This window comes from Pseudopodoces humilis, chromosome 7 (assembly GCF_049639895.1).
Source record: "Pseudopodoces humilis isolate 2021_Gansu_Grassland_sample_001 chromosome 7, ASM4963989v1, whole genome shotgun sequence".
NCBI lineage: Eukaryota > Metazoa > Chordata > Aves > Passeriformes > Paridae > Pseudopodoces > Pseudopodoces humilis.
In genome coordinates, this window is record NC_142206.1 from 57200881 (window position 1) to 57224556 (window position 23676).

The 23676-nt window shown below is 41.1% G+C and overlaps 2 protein-coding genes across 2 annotated transcripts in view; both read right to left on the reverse strand.

Annotated features, from left to right (window-relative positions):
* Positions 1-1230: 1230 nt before the first annotated feature.
* Positions 1231-9925, reverse strand: SNAPC1 (small nuclear RNA activating complex polypeptide 1). Its single transcript, XM_005520051.3, has 10 exons — positions 9757-9925; positions 8770-8929; positions 7597-7737; positions 7049-7153; positions 5998-6156; positions 5511-5585; positions 4826-4888; positions 3845-3986; positions 3099-3179; positions 1231-1625 (listed from the first exon to the last, which is right to left on the reverse strand). The coding sequence occupies exons 1-10, from the start codon at positions 9882-9884 to the stop codon at positions 1597-1599; spliced, it is 1083 nt and encodes a 360-aa protein (XP_005520108.1). The 5' UTR covers positions 9885-9925; the 3' UTR covers positions 1231-1596.
* A 3519-nt stretch (positions 9926-13444) lies between these two features.
* Positions 13445-23676, reverse strand: part of HIF1A (hypoxia inducible factor 1 subunit alpha) — a 35037-nt gene continuing 24805 nt past the window's right edge. The window contains exons 11-15 of the mRNA XM_014249922.2: positions 23070-23192; positions 22471-22862; positions 21534-21642; positions 18698-18824; positions 13445-18538 (exon numbers count right to left, since the gene is read on the reverse strand). Of these exons, the coding sequence (XP_014105397.1) occupies positions 18387-18538; positions 18698-18824; positions 21534-21642; positions 22471-22862; positions 23070-23192 (903 nt within the window). The 3' untranslated portion in view covers positions 13445-18386. The remainder of the gene's footprint in view (positions 18539-18697; positions 18825-21533; positions 21643-22470; positions 22863-23069; positions 23193-23676) is intronic.

Consider the following 23676-nt stretch of genomic DNA (forward strand, 5'->3'; position numbering starts at 1 on the left):
AGAGGCAGGGCTTGTGCAAATAACAAAAGCACAGGCATTGTCACTCTCAGAAAACCCAAATAAAACTAAATTGCTCAAACTTTACAGAAATGATACCTCCAAAATGTTTATAGCCATAGATGGGTCCCTTTAAGAAGCCCACATCTGAGGCATGTTCCATCCCCAGCCTAAGGACAAAGACTGCACTGGGAGAGTGAAGGATAAACCAGAAAAAAAAGAGTAGAAATTAAATGCATGTCTGATGACTTTAACTGTGTTGTTACCACTATAGGGATTTTTAATTGGTGTAGTAGTATTCTTTTTCTATAATAATTAGACCTGGGCTAATAATGACCTTTGGATTAAACTATCAAGACTTTGGTTACCCAGCTGAATATTTGTCCAGTTTACAGTGCAGTAAGGTTTTGCTTTATTACAAAGTGTTTCCTCTTTTCTCATTAACAAGGTCGAGTGCAACACTGGCACTTCATCATCAGCTTTTCCAGTGTCTGACTTCTTTGTCATTTTGGCCCATTCCTCCTTGTCAACCAACACATTTAATATGGAACCTTTTTATGGTAAAACCATTTGTATTTCCATTTAAATGTTTTTTCTTCTAGGTAAGAGCACTTCAATTCCTCTGGCCCTTGAGACTCATACTACCAAACTAATTAATTCAATTTAGGTTCCTCTTGTATCCAAATCTTTCAGATGTCTAATTTATATTTCCTCTTGTAGAAAAGGACACTTAACTCCTTTGGCCTTTCTTTAGAGAACAGCTGTGATCAACTGGAGAAATTCCAAGGAGAGTAACTCCACATTCTTCTTAAACTGTTGTGGTCAGATGGGGATATTTAAGGCTTCAGCCTTCCAAGGCTGAGTGACACAAATTCTACTGGTTTTAGTGTTTACAGAAAACACTCCAGCTGATGATTCTCAGTCCATTTGCTTTTTCTGCTGCACTGTTGCCAAGCAAACATTTCCCCATGCTGTGCCTGTTCTCAGTACTGAGATCCATGTTTATTTCCACACCCACTTCTTTCACTCCCCTCATTTTGAATTCCAGTCCTGCCCTTGTACAGCTTAGGGTTATCTACAGAATTAATAAACACCCTTTACATCCCCCCATTTGAATGCACAGTAACTCCAGATCTGCTGGAGACAGGGCACAACAAAGAGCTGATCAGCAAGTTCATTGCTGCACGTGTGGGATCAAACCACGATAAGCAGTGAAGTTCACACGCCATAAAATGGAGCGAGTCAACCATGAAAAATAATTTATTGTACTAATTTTCAACAGTCAATAACCTGATGTTCAGAGATAAAGGATTACAGACATGTCTTACATGGGCAAATATTTTCTGAGCCTTTTCTTTTCATCTCAGCCAGGACAAAGGAACTTTGGCGTCCCACAAGAAGCATTCACCAGGTGAATAAAGGCACCACGAGACAGCTGAAGTATCCCAGTCACTTCTAGTATTCCAGCATCACCTGTGGTTCAGGTCCCAGACACTTCTTTTATGTTCAAAGGTATCCAAAACAAGCATTTGGTGTTACCTCTGACATTTTCATTTTGTCATTAAAACATTAGTGCTTTCCCAACTGGATCCTCCAATGTCATCTTCTCCTCTTGGGGAGAGACACTTCTGAAAGGAAATAAAGAGAAGGGTATTTTTACAAGCTTTTAAATCCATCTTCCCTCATGGGAATTGTTCAAGTAAAATTAATCCTATCCAGCACAGGAACTTAACTAGATGAGCTCTTGAGATCCCCTACCAGTCCCTCTCCCCATGGTTTTTTAAATATGAAAAAAAATCTTTCTAGATTCTACAGCACACTATCATTCAAAGTATTAACTGAAATGCCACTGATGAATATTGTTCCAAAACTTATTCCATCTTAAAAGCTTTCTGGTCCTCATCAACATCTTTCAGATTTTGCTGTGAATTTGACAAATGGAATACTCACAAAATCTCTCTGAAGAGACTGCTTATGGGTATTTTTAATGCTTCAGAAGTTATCAGAAAATTATGAGAAATGGAGAATATTCCTGATTTAGAAAGAAACTTTTTGTCCACAAGTAGACAAGTGAGGGGAAAATAAACCAAGTACAAGATTAAATGCTCCATGGCACCTTCAATCTGACCATTTAAAATTGAATGAATTCCCACTGTCTACAAATAAAGTGACCAGCGAATGTAATCTCACTTCCATACTATGAGATGCTCCTTTGCTTCTAAAAAGAGCAAATATAAATATACAATGTCACTAAAAATGTATTTTAATAAATTTAAATGTATTAAATATCCCTTGTATTAAATATCCTTCCATTACACACAATTTTGGATAGTGTATTAACTGCAAAAGGTTCTTTATAGTGTGCCATGTTCTCCTCAAGCAGCTGAGAACAGACCCTGAAGTTCCTGAGTTGCAGAGCAGCCCAATATCGTCCAACATTGATGCTTCTGCAGAGTAACTCCACTGTAAGCTTTGAGCAATTTGCTTTACCATTGCTTCCCAATTAAAATGACATTATCTCCAGTAACCTGAGGGACAGCAAAGCCATTCACTCCCCTGCTGCAGTTCCCAGAGTCCTCCCCCAACAATGTCAGATAACTTCCAGTACAGCGGAGGATGCTCAATCCATGAAACACTGCCCAGCTGAAACTAAGGCTAGAGAGGAACCTTCTCTCCCCTCAACAAAGGTGAGGGAAGCAAGGGCTATTCTTTTCTAAGATCCCAGAGTTACCAGAACAGGCATTTTCTGGAAGTGGGTGACTGACCAAAAAAATCACTTTTCCCCATACACTATCCCTCAAGACAAACTTGTATTACAGAAGAATGAGACTCCTTTAAACTGGACCAATTCTAACTCTGAACACACTACAATGAAATCTGTGTAGAAAAAAAATTACACTTGGGATTTTGTTATGGCTTTTCAAAGTTTCCATTTTCATACAAGAATTTGCAGGCTAAAACCAAATCTAGTTTTGATCCATGATCCAAACTAATGAAATCATAAATACATGATCCAAAATATCAACTTTAGTTTCAGAAAAACACAGCAGAGGGATATTTAAAAACAAGTCACTGGTTTGCTGGAATTCCAATCTTTGTACCTCCTTCATCTGAGTCCTCTTCTGTGATTACTGGCATCCCGATATGCCGAGTTACAGTTTCCTTTGCCACTTGCATTTCACCTGCACACAGATTTTAAGGAAAAAGTGTCAGGTTTTTTGCTTCTACATCCCTTACCCAGTAGTTAAAAGATTGTTCACTGCTGCTCTCCTGAGATGCTGTCAAATGCCGTAGACATACCTACTTTTCACAGTACCTTCAATATGGTTTACTAAGAAACCTTCAATAACAAGTAATTAACACCATCAATTTGAAGAAAAATTAATCACCAACTCAGTTCAATAATTCAAAATTACCTTACTGCTCCAAAACACTTCATATACTCTTTTAATGTCAAGCAAAGGTAACACTGCCAAATGCTCATCTCTGAAGAGGGATTTATTTCCTCAGTAACTTTTTTTCCCTAGCAGAGGCTAAACAAGTCTGAAAACAGAGTTTGGAACTTTGAAATTAAATCCCCATCTCCAAAATAAAGATAATTCAAAAAATAAAGACAATTCAAAACCATTTTGCTGTTTAGTTTCATTTAACCTATAACAAATAAGGAGTAAACAAAAAATTAAGACAGCAGAACAACTTCTATCAGTTGAAAAGCTGGATATCAGAAAGAGAATTTCCTTCAGGAATGTAATTTCCCACTGATCAACAGGAAAATTTAACCCAGCTAGCAAAGCAACTGATAAACTTTTGCAATCTCCCCAGGTTCATGGATTGAATGGAGAAGTACCCCTAACTTCTGAAGAACACCTTCTCCTTGCTGGCTGTGGTCTCCTGCTGGTGATTCTACTTCGACTCGGAGACTTCCCACAACTGGATCCTGATTCAGAGGATTCTAACTGCACTTGACGATGTCTCCTGGATTTGGAAACCTGAATGATATAAAAAAAGCTGAATTTCTACAGCCAGATCTTCCTGGGGGTCACTTGACCAAAGCATCAACTTGACGTCAGGGTGAAAAAGAGATAGGGAGGGAGGGCTCCCACTAGTTGCTGTTCTCCAGTTGTAACAGGACAGTGCCCTTCAAAGATTTAATGGGTGTATAACTTAAAATGCAGATAATGAAACATTGACTAATTCTCTGTTACTACCAACCCACACCATGTTGCATCCCTCTACACAAAAGAAACACTTCCAAAAACTGTAAAGCCTCCATATCATCTTATTTTGCTTAAGTGCCTAGAAAACATCACTGCACATTCACGAGTCTGGACTCATGTATAAAATCCAGAGCTCTGTTTCACTTAATGACACATTTTTTGATATAAGATTTTAATAAACAGAGAAAGTTGAGACATTTCTCAAAGGACTGCTAAGAAAAAGACAAACCAACAATATTCTTTTAAGAGAGAAGCTACTAAAACAAAGTTTCCAAGAACTTGCAACTGACTTTAAACTCCTAAGTCCCATTTTCACAGGCATCTTCCAAGATGTCAGTATTTAAGATCAAAGGAATCTGAGCAATTAAACTCTCAGGTATTTTTATACATCTTCTTAAACTTCCATCTTAAACAGAGCACAGATATTAAGATACCCTGTAAATGAAGAATAAGAGCTTTGGGTTTCCCTGCCGTGTTAGAAAAACTAGAACATTCCACACTGGAGCGCAGTTTAACTCATTCCTTTTTGATCCAACATTTACATTAAACTGGTACTTTTAAAACTGTTCTTGAAAAATTAATACATCCCCATTATCAATTTGTATGCCCACCTCAACAGCTGCAGAATAAGACCTGTATTTGATTCTGGCCAGGGCATTTGCTCTTTCAGAACCCTGTGAAGAAACAAAAGTCCAGTCAGAAAAGATTTTTATTCTATTATAGCAGTACTGTAATGAGATATTACATAAGGCAACCACTTGAGTAATATCTCACTACAGCTCTAACTTTATAATTAGTTCTACATAATTTCAACGCCACCAAAATGGTACTTCAAGGAAAAAAAAAAGTTAAAATTTCATTAAAAAGATGGAGCATAATTTTGGTTGCCTTCTCTGTAATAAAGCCCAGGAGGAGAAAAATCAAACTTGAAACTTCACATCTTACTCAAAGTTGAAATAAGTAACTGCAACATGAGACAATTTTGTAGCATAAAAAAATGAATACTGCCTTAAGTTGAAACTCAAGGAGGAAGTGTAAAAGAGTTTGGCTGAGCTCTTTTCCCTCCTTACTTGAGAGAGACTTTTTATTGTGGTCTTTTAAGAGCTGTCACAGCAGTAAATGCTCACAGCTCAACAGAAAACAGTATGAGTTAAAAAAACCAAGCCCCACCAGCTGTCCCTGGAATTTATTTTGACACTATCAAACTCTGATCTACACTGCTTAGCCTGAGATCTGAAGTCAAAAAATTAACAGATCTGGCCTGTGGAATGCAGCAAAGTAGTTCAGTTTCCTTACCTCTGATTCTAGCAAAGTCTCTTCTCTCTTTTTGTTTTCTGTTTCATCAGTTTCTTTAGCACTTTGGAATGATTTCTGTGGGAGAAAAGTGTTTTTCTTTAAACATCTGTCATTTACAAGACAGCTAAAATCCAAGAACTGTAAAATAACAAGAAAACTATTTACACACATCCATTTTCTACATCCACCTTACACTGTGGCCTTTCTTTGATCCAGGAATGTGTTACAGAAGTAGTTCATGAGGTCAGACCTTCAGGGCATCCCTCTCAGCAGTCAGCTGTGGTATGCCAGAGGCAAGACCACCCGTAAGTCTTTTCTTCCATACCACATCCTTGCCTCAGGTTTCACACATTCCATGCCTAAGTGTCAGTTCCTTCTCCTTCAGTCTGAGATTTACCAGCTCAGAGGCAATCACACCAGAAATCCAGTTCTTACATGTTCACCCAACCTGCTAAGTCACCACAGCATAGTGGCTGGCAGTACCTACCATTCTGCCCTGCTGCCATTCCTGATGTTCCAAGGTAATGTCTTTGAGATTAACCACAAAGTCATCTTTTATCAAGCTCAGGGCCTTGTATGGCTGGGATTTGTCAGCTGAAATGACACATTTCATTTTCTGATAGTGGTCGTGAATATTCATCATTTCCTGAAAATATTTTTTAAAAAAATGTCTTTCAGGGAAAAAAGATTTCAGCAGTAAAACAATATTAGTCTTCAACACACAAACCCAGGGTTACAGAAACTATTCTAAGGAGACCACTGGACCAGGAGGAATTTTAGAAACTGATTCTGGTTAGATTATTTGAGTTTTAGAGTCAAGAAATCCTTCTAACCAGAACTGAGCCACCAAATAAGCTCAAGAGAAGGTTATTCAGGGCCACTGCTCACGCAAGGTTCATTCTGATACTGTGGTTTATTTTCATCTCTCTGGAGGAAACATTTTACTTTACAAATTTCTGCAACAGTGCAGTCAACCTTACTGATACACATTTGCCAGCAATAAATGAAAAAAACTGCAAAAAAAGTTCTACCACTGAGTGATATAAGAGCCTTTACCTGGATTGAATTACTCAGGTTTTTATAAAATGTATCATATAATAAAAAAACCAACAAAACAACAAGCTTTGAAAGGAGAAATAAAGGTGAGAGAAGGCTATGAACTTGCAGATAAGTAAATTCATATTACCACAAGTATCAGTCCTCCAGCTGCAACCTGCAGACATATCAAAACAAACATGCTTTCCCCCATTTTCCACTTTTCTCTAAGTGACAATTAACCATTTACACCCTTTTACATCTTACTGAGGCAAAACCACAAAACATTAGGGCATATTTCAGTATTGAAAAAGATATCACAATTCTTCCAAACTAAATGCCACGTTTCTGGGTGTCTGGTAAAATTATCTTAGTCTATGTTCCACAAGGGACTGACAATGGACAAGACAGTGCTGATTAGAGAAGTTAAAGCTCTTGGACAACAGAGAAATTAGAACAAAACAAACCCCATTGATTAATCTGTAGTTTAAAGATTACTGTACCTCTAATACATCATTACTGATGAGGCTGTTTACTCTGTTACTCGGGTCCTTAAATTCTTCTTTTAAATAATTTTCCTTAATCTTCTTCTTAGTTCTGTAGGTCAGCTGAAACAAGAGGCCATGTTTGTAACCTAAAAGAAAACTTTAAATGGAACCTCCTCTTGAGAATTCCTACTGCATATGCATCAATCAGGAGATGGGAGATACTGAAAGGCATAAAACCATTTCATCAACAACACTGTTCCTGCCGTATGTTCAGAGCCAGCACTTTTCACAAATTATTCTCCAGTTAAGAATTTAATCTAGCACTCCCCAACTGGTAAGACATCTCAAATCTATTAAGAATATCAGATACTGAAAAAATATTTTCAGGTGTGAAGTATTCAAACATCCTCTAAGCTTTTCATCACCTACCTATGTAAAGCCATACATACCACATTTTACCACGACCTCAAAGCTGAGCTAACCATGAGTGCTGTTGTACTGTCAGGTGTTGAATGATGAGGGTATTTTATTTCAAAATGTAAGTCATTAATGTAATAACTCACTAGCTTTGGCATTGCTGTGAAGTGGAAGGCTCTGGCAAGTCGCAGTCTCCTAAAGACATAGGCTGCATCATAATGCAGGGAGTCAACCAAATCCTGCTGAAATCTCTGGATTTCAGGCCAATCCTTGAGTGCAATTCTGATCTGCAACAAAAGAGTTACAAACTGTTAAACCAGTATTTCAACCATAAAAATTAACTGACCTGACTACCATGATCTGACTATTGACAATACCTGGATATCCAGAGCTGCAGAAAGGATCCCATTATATATATATATATATATATACATATTTGTTATTACCATCATCATTTTATGCACATAAGATTATTATACTTTCTTTTGACAGTGACATGAAACACAAGTCCTTTCTGATATGTGAAAGTATTCATTCTTCACATCCTGAAGTGTGTGAAAAATAGTCTGCACCTAGGACATTCCCCTTCACTAGTGATAGGAAATGATACTCATACCAGGTTGTGCTGCCACTGAAATACTCATAAATGTTCTTTCCCTTAGTTCTTCATTTCTCTCCTGTCACATCCACTCTGCCCACTTCACCTTCTCTCTGCTTAACTTTCTTGATAACTCACGTACCCTCTTGCAGTTGCTATCCAGCAGTGGCTTTAAAATTGCCTAAATTCACCTTCATAAAAAGTTACTGATTTCTCTGAGGTCAAAATATGAGACATCGTGGCATTGTTGTAGACTACTCCTAATTCAGTTTGCTATTTAACAGATTTTGACTCAATTTTGCATGTGTACACAACATATATCACAAAGTTCCTAAGCAAACCACTTCTCCTTGCACTGAGTTTATAATTCCTTTAGATATTGGTCTCCTAAAAGCAGCAAGTAGGGTGTCATTCAGGCATGCACACTCTTAACCTATTTAAGAATTCCTTTTCTGGTTAACAGGAAGTGGAAATAATTCAGTCACTCTCCATTCTGTTGGAATTCTAAAGAGTAACTCAGGCTGTAATGGAGTTCTCTTACCCTGATGAACACATTCTCCATTCCTGCCTTTTCCAATGGCTTCCAATCTGGCTTTAAGTATTTTCATTTTAAGAAAGGAAGAGGAAATGCCCTAACCATTTATGATGACAAAGCAAACAGCAGTGTACCACATATCTTATGCCTAGTATCTCCTGAGAGTAAAACCTCAGGAACGATTACCTTTTGTTTTGGCTGACAAAGCTGGGCATTATAGAGCCCATATAGAAGGTACAAAGCACCAACTCGGATCTGGAAGCAGTAGGGGGGCAAGAAGTACTGCAGGGCCACATCTAGAGTCTTCTTCGAGAGCTTATTCCTCTCCAAAGCTCTTATTCTACCACTAAAGCAAACAGAGAAAAAAAGGGAGCATGTTAAAGCAGGTAAATATAAAACTGCAGGCTTCAGAAAAATTAATAATGCAGAAACAAACTTTAGATGTTTAAAAAATATAGAATCATTGAATGTCCTCAGCTGGAAGGGACCCACAAGGATCACTGAGTCCAACTCCTGGCCCTGCAGAGGATGACCTCCAGAATCACAACCTGGCAGAGTACAAGAAGAGTTTGGACAAGGTTCGCATGGTATGACCCCTGGAGCATCCCGTGCAGGGCCAGGAGTTGGACTCCATGATCCGTGGGGGTTCCTTCCAACTCAGAATATTCTATGAACCAGTGAAACACGCAATGTCCTGCAATCACACTTTTAAATCCCACGAGGATTGCACCAAGCCCCCTGCAGAGTCAGCGCTCAAATCACACACATTCCTAATGCATGGAATACACCGAATTAAAACTCTTTCACCATTACAGAGGGACCGATGCTCCACTTGCTTTAGAGCCCAGCCAGGCAACCTCTCCCCGAGTCAGGCCTGAGGGGGCACACAGCTCACCCGCACTCCCCTAAAGGCAGCTCGTACCCGGGGGGAAGCTGATCAGCGAGGACTGCGGGCCTGGCGAGGGACAGAAAGGGGAAAGGCGAGGGGCAGAAAGGGGAAAGGCGAAGGGCAGCAGGGGGAAAGGCGAGGGGCAGAAAGGGGAAAGGCGAAGGGCAGCAGGGGGAAAGGCGAGGGGCAGAAAGGGGAAAGGCGAGGGGCAGAAAGGGGAAAGGCGAGGGGCAGGCGCAGCTCGGCCTGAGGGGCGGCCGGAAGCCATCCCCTCCCTCACTCACTAGAAGACGGTGTGGAAACGGCGCTGCCGCCACAGCTCGGCGAAGCGCTCGAAGCGGACGGTGTCTGCCTGCTGGAAGGCGCTGAGCAGCTCCTCGCAGTCCTCCTTCAGCCCCGGCACGTCGCTCATCCCGCCGGCTCCGCGCCGACCCCGCGGCCGCTCCGCGCATGCGCGTCTGCTCCACAACAGCCCCGCGGCGCCTGCGCTCCCGCCCCGCGCCTGCGCACGGCCCGCGCCGGGAGGGGCCGGGAGGAGCCGCTCGGGCTGCCCGTGAGGGAGCGCGGCTGTCCCGGCCCCGTGCGCTCCGGCCCCGCTGTCCCTGCGTGTGGCGAGACCCCGGCAGTGACGGGCGCTCGCTCTGCCCGCCCCAGGCGCTGTCCCGCTCTCCCCCGCTGTGGAGTGCGAGCCCCGGTCCACGGGCAAAATGCCTCTCCGAGAAGCGCATCCCTGGTGGTCCCGGGGCGCAGCCCGCGGGGATGAGCGGGTTCGGGCGGGATGAGCAGCGGCGGATCCGCTCGGGCAGGCGCCGCCGTACCAGAGCCCCAGAGATCCCGGGGACGCTCTAGAGGCGAGGGGCTTCACACTTTCCGCTCCAGTCCCCGCAGGCGGCCCCGGCAGAGAGCTTGGGGGCCGTGACCCGACGGGCTCGGGAACAGCGGCTCCCCCGCGGGAAGGGCGCCCGGCGGTCCCGCGCGGCCGTGGGGACGTGACACACCGCCACGCTCCGGTGAAGGGACAGTGCCGGCGCCCTGCGCCCGTCCCCGCTGCTCCGCCGGCTGTCCCAAAACCCCGACGGCTGCGGGAGCCCCGTTTCCGCCTGGGCGAGCGCGGCAGGCAGGGATAAGCCGGCGGTCGCCCCCCCGAGCGGCGGGGTGCCGTGCCCTGCCCTTCCTTGCCCTGCCGTGGCCGTGCCGTGCCGCCCGCTCCCCGCATGCACGGCCACACGTAGGCGGCCGGGGCAACGGGGCGGGCGGGGAGGGGGCCGCGGCTGCCGAGCCGCACGTAGGGTGGATGGGTGCGGCCTCGCCGGCGGCGCGGAGCGGGCGGCGGGGGCTCCCCTGCCCGCGCTCCCTCGCGCACGTACAGAGAGGGGCGAGCGGCCGCCGAGGCGGCTGCCGGGACCAGCGCCGGCGTCGGAGAGCCCCGAGCCGCGGTGAGTACGGACCCGCGGCACCGGCGATGCCCCGGGAGAGCCGGTTCTGCTGCCCGGGAGGCTCCGCAGCTCCTCGGGCGGGTCCCCAGAGGGTTTAGGCACGGGGCTCGGGTTTCAAGGCGGTGTTGCGGTGATCGCCGCTGCGGTCGGGGCTTGGCTGCGGATTGTGGGAGCGCGGCTGGACAGCGGCACCTGCGCCGGGAGCGGTCCCGGGCTGGGCAGGAGAGCGGCCGGGTGCCTGTGCACCCACGGGATGCGGGCTCGGCAGGTGCGAGATCCCCCCTGCGCAGGGGAAGCCTTAGCGGGTGACAAACAGTGTGTAGGGAAAGTATGGGCTTGGGATGAAGCCTTGCGTGCTGCCTTTGGGATGTTTAAATCTGCAGTTTTCCCAGCGACCGCGTTAAAAATTGGTATTTTGCTTTCTCAAATAATCATACGCTGCGAAATTAATTTGAAATGAAATGAAATTGAATTCTGCTATCTACGGTACCGTGATGTTCTCCAGTTCACCATTAGCACCAACTAATTGATCCAAAGGTCGCTTCTTACAGCGAGGCGCATCAAGCTGTCAGCTCCTACAATGTCTGGAGCTCCCACAGTGCTCCAGGCATGCAAGCATCTTTCCATATTTATTGTATTTCCCAAAAGATTGCTGGAATGCAACCTTTAGCAGCCTTTATTAGGAGGTAATTTGCCATCGGCTGAGCAGCAGTTGCCTGTGAGCACCACTGGTTGCCAATGTCATTGACTATAGGAACAGAGATATTTGCAGAGCTGTTGCATGTGAACTCTACAGGGTTTAACAGGAGAGCTGCACCTGCCAGGGTTTGGTTTGCATTTTTTTCCTTTTTCTGAAAAGACACTTTCATCTGTCACTCAGATTCATGTTCAGAGATGTAGGGCAGTGACCTGTTCATCCAGTATGTGACCCTGACTTCAACAGATTGTTCTGATTTTGGAACAGAATGCCAACACTGTTAGGAAAGCAGTGGATCCTCCCCAATGGATTTAAGGATTCAAAGCACAAGTAAGTAAAAAATGACACATCATGGAGCAAATTCACCATTACAGCTCAAGCCAAGACCTGTTTAGCTATAGGAGTCATCCCTTAAATTATCAGGAGCAGAGGAACCTGGCTCTGGAGTGATGCTGAATTTGTAAAGCTCGGAGTTTGTTTTCTGATTTTGTATTTTAAGCGTTCAGTGAGTGGGGTGATTTCTCAGAGATGATGTTTCAAGGAACACTACATGGAATTATTTTTCTTCCTAAGGCAGACAGGGCTGCATGATGCAAGATGTAGTGAGGATGAGGCTGTTGTGCTCATGTGAATGTGCCCTAAGTCTTCCCTTGCAGGAAGTTTGGGTACAATGCAAAGAATGAAAATGGAGAATAAAACCAAGTAACAGGGTCTCTTTGTACAATTCCTCTGGTGTGGTATATAAAATTAAATACAGTATCAATTTTTACACTAATTAATACTCTTCTTCATCAACTGTGTTTTCAGTGCTATTCAGAGTATTCATTAGTACGTTTTAGTACAATTAATGCCTTCAAACTAAAAAAAAAATAAATAATTAGATGATGTAAGGAAATGTGCTGGTTACTGTATCTTCTTCATATTCAGCTGCTAAACAAAAGGATGAAATCCTATTTGCTCTACTAATTCCTAGTTTATAAGTTGCAATTTAAAAGCCATTTATCCTGCACTGATATAAATAATTGGGTTTTCCAGGTGCATATGGCATAAAATAAGTCTCTTTTTTTAATACCTTATATGATTGCATTAGAACACGTTTTCAAGTTGAAAACATGAAAATAAATCACATTTTAATCGATTTGTAGGAAAATAAATCATGAATATATTTCATTAAATAGCTTATTTCACCTTCGGTATGTACAAACCTATTGCAAGTAACAGGATCATACTTTACTGGCACATGCCTCCTGCTTTCAGACTTCCCAACAAACACTGCAAAAGCTTTTTAATCTGTGCAGTAGGAAGTGGCATTGATTTAACAGGACAGCAGGAGTCACAAGTTCTTGTCAAGTCATTTGCGTGTACCGACAGCAACTGAAATCACCTGGAGACATGACCGTGGATTCAAACGAGTTTGTGTTTTGTTCCTAAGGGCATTAATTCCTGGTGTGATTAATCAAAGAGGCTTCATAAATGTCCTCTGTCTCTCTCTGGCGTCCTCCAGGAAAACCTACACCATCCCCATATCCGACTTGTTAAATTGTATGTTTGACCTCTCTTGTTCATGCATGTGATCTGCCTCACGCAGGTGGGATAACCATGTGAATAGGATTCAGCTTATATATAAATATTATATATCTGTATTATGTTTAATATTAAATGTTTTTGGGGACTGTGACCATGTCTGCTTGATGACCAAGTGTCTGGCAGCAGGCAGTAAAGTCTCAAACCTGTGCAAGGAGTTTGTTACTCTGCACAGTGGTTTAGTTTGCTTTAAAGTCAACTCCACCTTTTACAATAGGGAAAAGGGACAGACAGAAAGATCACAGATGTCACAAATTAGAAACAAACCCTCTCTTTTATTGAATTTTATACTGTTACACAATCAAAAAGAAATACAGTCACAAGTACGTCAAAATGTTTCAAGAGAAATATCAATTGCAATACGTTGTACTTGGTTCCAAAAAAGAATTCCATTAAAATATACCACTTCTTCATGAGAGAATACTGCTATTATTCACAAAATCTACTTTACTGTATAAATCCAGCAGCAAACTCTTTAACTTTTTTGGTAACTTGCTCAAGGTAAACAGGGAAGCAGAAGAAAAATGACAATTCATTTCTAGAATTTGGATCAAAAATCACAGTCCTCCAGAACGGAGCTTTTCAGGGAGTGAAGTAATAATGGTATTTTTAATGAAAGCTGGATACCCAACTCATGTGGAATTCCTATGAAAATGGACTTCTATCAAGTCATTGTGGCCTGTGAGGTGTCTATTTTCATGCTGGACAGTTACAGTTTGAGTAATGTGCCTAAGTGCAGTGATATTTAAGTGAGCTGCTGCTCTGGTCAGGAGCAGGGCAGCAGTGGGAAGGGGACAGATGGCTGACCTGGGGCCTGTCCAGCCTAGCTGACAGTGGCAGGATGCTCCCAGATCCCACTGCACTGTTGGGAAAGCTTCACTCGGCAGTGGATCAGGGGAGAACACTTGCCAACAGATACTGCCTTTAGCTGCCAGTGCTTTGCTGTTTAATTAAACAGCTCTTTAGGTAATGAAAAATTACTATTAAATATGCAATAATATAACCTGTTATCATCAGAATTATCTGACCTGACAGTTGTATTTCATTGGAAGCAGAGCTGATAATTTCATCCAAACTAAGCTTTGAAGTCTTTAATATCCTCATTGGTGTTACATGCAAATGGTTCTTTTGGGCCCTAACCTTTGATTCTTTAATTCAGTAATTACTTTGGGAGAGTTTAGTGTGTGTACACAGATACAATTAAGTTTTGTTTCCAAGGTAAGTAGTTTCCTTTTCACCCAAAGGTTTTCAAAGATCACCAAAGTCCAAGCCAGTCTCACTAGGTGGGAGGAAGGTATGTTAGCAAGAGGTACTTTGGACTCCAGGCTACCTTCTTTACTCAGTATCTTACGCCCAAGATAAGTTACTGCACAGCCTATTAAAGTGGGGAGTTACAGCTGTAGTTAATTTTAACTGTTTTTTCAAGTAAAAGAAGGAATTATGTCCTCATAAATACTAGTTTAAAAATTCTTTTACTCTTTAAAAAATCATCACTGTTGATTAAAACATCAGTTCATATCTGTATGTAAAAAACAATAATTGTACTGTGCCCTGAAGAAGGCCTGGCTTGACTATTGCTGTAGTCAGGAAAACCTGGAAGATAACATTGTTATTCTTCTCAGTTTACCATTTTCATATAATCAGCATGTTCTATATACAGAGGAGAATACTGCATTTACCCACAGTTTCTTCTTTACAACAAAAAATAAATCACACAATGATTTGGGAGGGAATGGACCTTAAAACCCATCTAGTTCCAACCCCCTGCCACTGGCAGGGACACCTTTCACTATCCCAGGTTGCTCCATCCAACCTGGCCTTGAACACTTCCAGGGCTGGCTTATCCACAGCTGCTCTGGGAAACCTGTGTCAATGTCTCAGCACTCTCACAGTCATTAATTTCCTCATAATTCTAATATGGTGCCTCAACATTTTAAAGAGGCAGCAAGTTGGCAAAGAAAGTATGCAACAATCACTAAGAAAACACTTAAAAAACTATTTATTCTAGAAGCTTGTACTCCAGATTAGCTCTAGAATCAGACTGTGTGTTCTTGGAGTCTAAAGTGACCAAAAAAAATTTAATGGGGGTAAAAGGAAAGTTAGTAAAACAGAAATAAAAGCAAAGCAACTGAAAGGTGTACTTCTAGATTTTGCAAACTGGCATTGGTGTTTAGCAAAGCTGTTACAAGGCCAAAGCAATTACTGTGCCTTTTCTGTGCCTTGTTCAGTGTCTCTAGGAGGCTTGGGGGGTTTTGTTAGGTTATTTTTCCTCTACAATAAACCAATACAGCTACTGCAGTTCATCACAGTAATCAAAATATTACTATGCATAGTAAATGTTGTTAATATGTATAGTAAAAAATATTAGAATTGACATTTTTAGATAAAACATGGCTCAGTTAAATCCACAGCTCCTGTCACCAAGATCACAGATGATCAAGGACAGGGTGGATGGGGCTTTAAGCAACCTGATCTCATGGAATGGGTCCCTGCCCATGCCAGGGGTGTGGGAACAAGATTACCTTTAAAGTCCCTTCCAACCCAAGCCATTCTCTGACTCCAGCTGGGCTCATGACCATAAATCATATGGGTCACTTCAGTTTTCCTTCTGTTTTTAACACTGATTTTAATCTGAAAACTTTCTGCCCTCTTAGTGCACTGAAGAGGACCTGAAAGATCCAAATGGGTTAGGCTCCACCAAAACATAGCGAAGAGAGCAGCAGAACTCCCCTGAGCTGTCTCTTGGGAGTGCAAAGGGATAACTCCCCCCAGGCCAGCTCAAAGCTTGGTGGGGCAGTACAAAAGTAGAACCCAGCAGAATTTTTCACCTGCCTGCAAGAGTCTCACAAAGCACCACATCAATCCATGCAGAGCTAAAGCAGGAGGGATGCCCTAAACAGCAGGGGCTTAACCCAACTTCACTATTTAAACCTCCTAACTGCTGACAGAGAAAGAAATGCCATAGAAAGAATGCCAACCCAGACACAGCAGGCAGGGAGGAGCTCTGCTGCTTTTAGCCATTAAAAATGCATTAAAAATGCTCACTAGTGACAATGTTCTCTGCATGAAGCTTCAGCTGCAGCTGACTGCCCCTACATACCTTCTCCTCTCTGTGCAACTTCTACTCAAAACTTTAACAAGCATGCAACTTTCTTCTGCTGCCAGTGCCTTATCATTTTTTGCTAATAGCATCCTTTTAGTTTCATAGAGTTGTGGCTCTTTGGAAAGTGCTCCTTTCAGTGAAACAGTAATTTTAGAGAACAGGTCACACTTACGTAGTAGGACATTGATTTCAAAACAGCGCAATGAAACCAAAATGTTTACAACATAAAACCAAAGTAACTCCTGTGACACTACACGATTGATTACTTATATTGAAATAAGTTTTTTAAAAATAGTTTGGAGAATGCACAGAACATCTTGACGGTATTTCCACAACACAGGGTTACCACTAGCATTATGTTTTATGACAGCAAAATGAAGAAAGTTACTGGGTCAACAGCACAAAAACGTGGAACAGGTTTCATTAAGTACCAGCTTAGTTTTTTAATCATGAAGTTTTTTGATAGAAATCCATCCCAGATCAATCACTCCTGTGAATTTTACCTTTTCCTGCTTTCCTGTGTTACCTTGATAAAGCTTCCAGAGACAAGCCTTTAAACTGTTCATAAAGATGAATTCTTTCTGCTCTAGAGTAAAACAAAAATGCTGTGTCCTTGCTGCCAGGTTTGCTCACTGGTGTGATTACAGGTTGAGATGTGTAACGTCTTTGGTGAGTGGTAGTACAACACTGTCTGGGAAACTTCAGTACTGAACAAGCTCAAATAATTAACTCAGAGATGTTACAATCAAAATAAGGAAGCAGTGATTTCCAATCAACTCTAAGTTAAAAAGGGAACACGGATGAACAATAACCACTAACAAAAATATAAATTATCTCATTTCTCTCAGATAACACACTCCCCAAGGGGGCCTGGTCCACATATAGTTTATTGATGTAAGAAAACAATACAGTTAGTGTTAGATCCAACCACAAAGAGCAAAAAGAATGAGTGAATGAAAGTTTTGTACAGTACATATAGGAAAATAAGATGTTTGTGACAACTATATATTTCTAAATAAAAAGGCTTCTAAATATATTCAAGTTATTGAAATCTACATGAAAACATATGGATGTTAATAGCAACAAGGTGCATAAAACCAAAACATCAAAATATTGAGCAACTCAATGATGTACTAGATAAAAGTTTGCTAACAATGCAAGATGTTTTACAATCTGCTTGAAATATCACCTATACCACACAGGGTAAGCTGAACATTTAGATTTAAGATCATACACAATATTAGCATTAACTTCAACAACTACAGGCAGGGATTTTTTTTAAGCTGGCAAAGTGACTACTTTAAGAACATCAAACTTTCTCTAAATTGAGAACGTATCCAAAGAAAATGCTGCTAGCCCTTTCCAGATAAAGCCTTTCCTTTGACTAACCACACCCACTGAAGTCAAAAGCATGAGACAGCATTTAAGAACAATTTATATTACAACGTGACTAAAATAATGACATAATCCAGGTTTAAACATGTTTTCATAGGCAAACAAAAGATTCTTCTTAAAAACTAGTTTTTATAAATGCAGAATATATTGCATGAGGAACTGCTGGTATTTTTTAAGAAAATATATTGTGCGATTGTGGCTACAATGCACCACTGCAAAGCATTGTTGTTTCTTATAAAAACTATTAACATAAAAAACTTACTTGAACATAAAGAGTAAGAGAGCACAAGTCTTCCAACTACCTATGAAAAGCAGGATGGAAGTATTGCCAGTTTTTCCTGTGTTGACATTTTACTAATGATAACTTTTGGTGACCAACTCCCCAGCCAAAAATAATTTATTTTTTTTTTAAATCAGGTGCATATTTCAAAGCTGCTATTGCAAGTGTGTTTTAAATGTAATGGACTTAAAAGTGTATGTACCAAAGAATTATAAAAATGCACTAGAGTTTGAGTTATTGTTACATAAAGAACATATTAAAAAGACTGTCAAAATAAGTAGAAAGGGGATCAAAACTGAACTAACTGAATTAGTGCAGTACTGTAGCCAGGCTTCTAAAATCAGATATAGAAAATATAAATAGACTGCTTTAGGTGATGATTCACCAGTGTCCAAAAAAGGAGCAAGTTTTGTGAAAGCTCAGTTAACTTGATCCAGAGCTCTGAGCAGTTCTTCCCCCTGTAGCAGGTTTCTGTTGCCTTGTATGGGAGCGTTTACTTCACAGTCGTAACTCGTGAGTTGGGGGAGTCCACTCTCATCCATCGACTGCCCTAGAAGTTTACTTGCTATGTCTACAGAGGGAGGGGAAGCAGAAAAAATGCACTTTATTTACCATGCTTAACCTCTCCTAGAGCTGTTCACAAGGAACTAAGTATGGATAGTTTTGGAGACTCTCCTCTCTTTCACACAGCCCCCTCCACCCCCTCTGCCTAGGAAAGGAAGATACCAACCAGTTGATAGTAGAATGATTGTCTTTTGCTCCACTCCACTGTGACCATTTGTTTTGCATCCCTTTACACGTTTCCAAGCAAGTGATGCATTTCCTCCACCGTCACCTGTCTGCTGGAATAAAGACCCCTAGAAAGAAATGAAATTAATCTTCTTTAGTGAATATCTTTATAACCCTCCACATCCCTCTTCCAAATGAACAGTTCCCATCAATAAGTACTAATATGGCACTGTTACAATTTAAAGTGGATTTTGTTCGGAATTTGGGGAGAAATATATTTCCAAGTACACTAACTTGAAAATTATTTAACAGAAAACTGAATCAGGTTTCAACACCTGACTTCCCTTACAGAAAACAATTACAAAATCCTGGTTATCATCAGTTACCACGCTCAAGATTAGCGTGTACATGTACACAAACACACCCATTTAATTACCGCTGCTCTGGGGTGAGTAAGCATCAGGTTTTCACTGGAGTCTCTAATAGCTTTCTGCACTGGGATTAATAGTGTAGGCAGGAGAGTCAGGAACCTCAGTAGGTCGATTCTATCTACACATTTAGAATGTAAATTCTGCTTGCACTCCAGTTATTGCCACCAAGCCACCTGACCCAAGCTTTGTGGAAAAAGCAGTCCTACACCAGTCTAGTGCAGATATGGCTCCTTAGCATATTGTTCTGACAGCAGAACATAAGATATGGAGATTAGGAAGCTGTAAGGCCTTCATATAATTGGGATAAGGAAGAAGAAGCTGCTACTGAAACAGATGGGATGGAAGGAAAAAGAACCATCTTAGTATCAAGTCTGCTGGCAAAAGTACTTGAATCTGCAAAGTTTGGTCTTGTTAGTGATAGTGACTGCTGTAAAAAGAGGAGAAGGTATTTCAGAACACTGCCATTATCCTCAAAATAGTGAAGAGCATATGTTTTCAGGTTATAAAACACCTGTGTAAGTCAAAAGAGCAGCTGTATGAAAGAAGTTATAGTTAACTCAGAGCTGCAGTTCATAGTGAGATTAGTCACCTACATTGCTGCTGCTACTGATTTTTTACCACGGATGCATTCCAGCCCTTCATGTTAAGAAAGATACAGCTTAGAACTGTTCCAGTGTTATGATTTATACCATTATTTTATAACCTCACTATAACACAATATTTTATAACCTTATTTTATCTTATCTTTGTATAATTCTCCTGTTTTCTAGGAAGCTAAAGTAGTATTGTACTTTGGTCTTCACTTATTTTTACTCTTTGCAAAATACATCCCACTTCCCTAGAGCTAAAAAGTTGTGACAAGTGTTTGTGCAACCCTCGAACAGCATGTATTCCAAGCCTGGATTTAAGATCATTTTTCTTCTGTTTGTGTGAAAGGCCTGTATATCCTCCCAGAAATCCATTATGGAGAGAGAAGCCAAACAACTAAAGTACTTTAAATAACTCCACTAAGACCCAGCTTCATGGAAATTCAGCTTCTGACTCTGAGAAACCATCAAAATATTTATAACACTTTTGTCAGATACAGACAAAAGAAAAAAGTTTAGCAAAGCATGAAGTCTGAACCTGTAAGCATTAAACTGGCACTAAGCACAGAAGCCTGAACATTGTTCCAGCAGTTAACACTGAACTGCTCGTGTTCTGTGCATTTCATGTCATCCCATGCTGTTTTGAATGTTTTATCAGCAACACTATTGAGCTGTAGCACCTCTGCATGAGAAAAGGGCAGTGGAAGGCAATAACATTTCTTGCAGAGTTGGGAATTCTTACAGGGCTTCTGGAAGCAGCAGAGCAACATGCAAGGAAGTGCAAAGCATTTAGCAAATTAAAATGACCACATAGAAATGGCATAGAAAAACTGATTTGTGTTATGCCCAGACCGAACACTAGTAGAGGAGTAAGGAGAGTTCAGAGGAAAAATAATCCTGCACTGTAAAATATGATGGATGACTACAACTAGGAGGTGGCCCAGTAGAGAAACAAAGAAGCTCAAAGGCTACATTGCAGTAGAGGAATTAAGATTAAGACTTCTCAAAACCTGACAAGTGGGAATTTGCAGTGAGATGAGAGAAAGAACAGTGTGCAATGGCAAAGCTCAAGGTTTCAAAATACTGAGAACTGACAGTGAGAGACAAAGATTATGGAGACAATGTACCCTTGCATTAAATAACAAGCTGGACAATGCCCAATCAAGTGACACAAATCTAGGAGTATTTACAAAGTTTCTTTTGAACAGCTAGGACAAATGAGGATGAGCTACTCCCAAGTGCCCACACTAATACTAGAGAGAGCATGCATGAAAGGGAGTGGCAGTAATAGACATTTGCTAGGTTATTATAGGAGCTCTCTTCCCTCACAATCAGATTAACAAGACCACCTGAACTAAGCAAAGGAATCTCAGACCCAATGGAAAAATAAAAACATAGGAAGAAGCATAAGAACGCTAATCTCCAGTGCTGAGAAATATGAAAACTGAGTTTAAATTCAAAAGTTAAATAAACACATCAATTACACATTTAAATATTATGTCTTACATTTGAGCATATTCTACTAAAGAAACACATATGTTCACAGAAGGGTATCTTCTACCTAGTCAAGAAATGCACATGGGTGTAGAGGGCACCTTTGAAAAGTTGACAGTAAAAGAGAAATAAAAGTGGAGTATCTGCATATATATATATATATATATATATTTATATATGTATATATGTATTTCACTATCAATTATCTCTCATCCCAAGATTCCACTGCTTACCAACAGCTTAACTCAGGGGTCTGCACTGATGCCTCATTTCAGAAATTGCAAGGTTAAAAGTGAATATTTTAAAATGGTAAAACAAAACTCACAATTCCAACTGCCTGAAAAAGTGAACCATCATGTTCCATTTTTCGTTTTCTCTGAGCATTATGCAAAGCTAGCATCTTTGGATTTAGTTCTTCATCCAGTGCAGTAGATCTAAGAAAAATTGATTCAGGCTGTTAAGATGTTTCTACTTTCCTCAAGCCATTCTTCTTTTGTGGACACTTATATATACATCACAGAACTGAATTTATGAACTCCACTACTTTTCGTTCATAAATTGACTTATTTCAACGACCATTTTCTATGAGCATAGCAAATGTTAGCCTTTAATCTTGCTGTGAAGCTCAGAATGAATTTTAACAAAAAATTTTAAATCTGCAGAAAAAAAAAGCATAAAAGTTCAGCAGTTCACTTTCAACAGAAAGAAGGGAAGGAAGGGTGAGGGAAAGTCTATTCTGAATATTTCTATGTCCAGATAAATCTTTTACATCTCATGTACAAATCTCATGTTTGACTTAATATAGTTTTCTGTTGTGATAAATATCTACCACAGGCACCACAGTCCATCACAAAACACATTTAGTTTGAAAAGCAGTATCTATTGCTTATAGTTATCTGTAGCACAGACTGTAGTTGCCTCTTACATCTAACACAGTGGACAAGGAAAGCACCAAAAATATTGTGTGGGTGTAACTACCTAAATTGCCTACTGCATTTTTGTAAAGGCTGCACATCAGGTACAAGAGCAGAACAGAATTTTTACAGTAGCTGGCTTTTACATGAGGTGCTTAGGTAAAAAAAACACCACGACATTAACTTTAGGGGAGTTTGCTATTAAAAAAAGTCTCATTTAACATGTCCAAATTTAAATGTCTCAATTTCTACTCTGAAGAACGCTGAGGATGAACACACAAGAGCTGTCAAAATTTATATCTAATTCCTTGAACAGACACTAGGGCTTAAGCTGCACTTTTAAAATACCTTTTATTCAGAGTGACTGTTAGCAAGCTGGGTGCTCCTGGGGAAGGTTTTTCCACCTGATCCGCTGTTCCTTTCCCTGCCCTGATGGGAGAGGCAGTTCGACTCCTGCTCCCGCCGTAGGGCGAGGCGGGGGCACTGCTGGACTCGGCGGCCCCGCGCACGGGCGAGGAAGGGACAATTATCGTCTTCACATCGTCCGCGCGCTCCGCCGGCTTCATCTCCTCAGCGCTGCCCGCCGCTGCCTGACTCTGCTGGAATATGGTGACGCTGCCTGCACTCGGAGAGCTGGAAGAGCTGCTTTCCAGCGGGGACAGCTGATCGAAGGAGCGCAGCTGGAAGTCGTCATCCATCGGGATGTAAGGAGCCAGCATCTCTAAATCTAAATCAGTTTCCTGGAAGAGACAAGAGGTTGAACTTACCAGTTTGGAAGAAACTTCATGAAGTCTTCTCCTTTTACCAAATCCTTACCTTTTTTTTAATCTTACACTTCAATTAAAATATTACATAAAAAGGGAAGGAGGTTCCTGAAAACATTCTAAAAAGGAAAAGAAGTACACTCAGAATAAGATGATAAAGAATTTTAAGTTACTGTGTATTACCTGAGTAGAAAATGGATTTTTTGCTTCTGTATCTATGGCAAAGAGTTTCTCCACTAATTCCAGTTTGAATTCGCTGGCCATATCATTATCCACATCAAAGCAGTAGTCGTTGGGACTACTGGGCTGTGAAAACATTTTGAACACAGTTTTAGGTTTCTGTCATTGCATCATTCAGCATAGTTACCTACAGATTCTCTGCAAAATGTTCTAATGTAGAAACTGATCCCGAGCTGTAGCTTCACAAAATTAAAATGGGAAAGGAAAACACTTATATTTATCTTCAGACATTTAAATGTACCCCACCAGGGAAGCAGTTGCTTAGCTGAAACCTGGGAGTAGCCTCTACAGTAATTTACTGCAACTACTTTGCTGTTTAGGGAAGTTGTGTCTGAACCAACTGAATGAAAAAGACCAATCCCAAGCTCTGCTTATTTCTATCAGATAGTATTGCATATGTTGGCAAGACTCACTTCAATGAAAAGATATAACAATTTATCAGTTTCCTCAGATCATGGCGTGAGCTTAAGTCATAAGATAGAAATAATTTCCAATTCCTGTCCTGGCTGCATCCTTAACTAGATCTGCCCCACAAGCCCCAACAGCACAT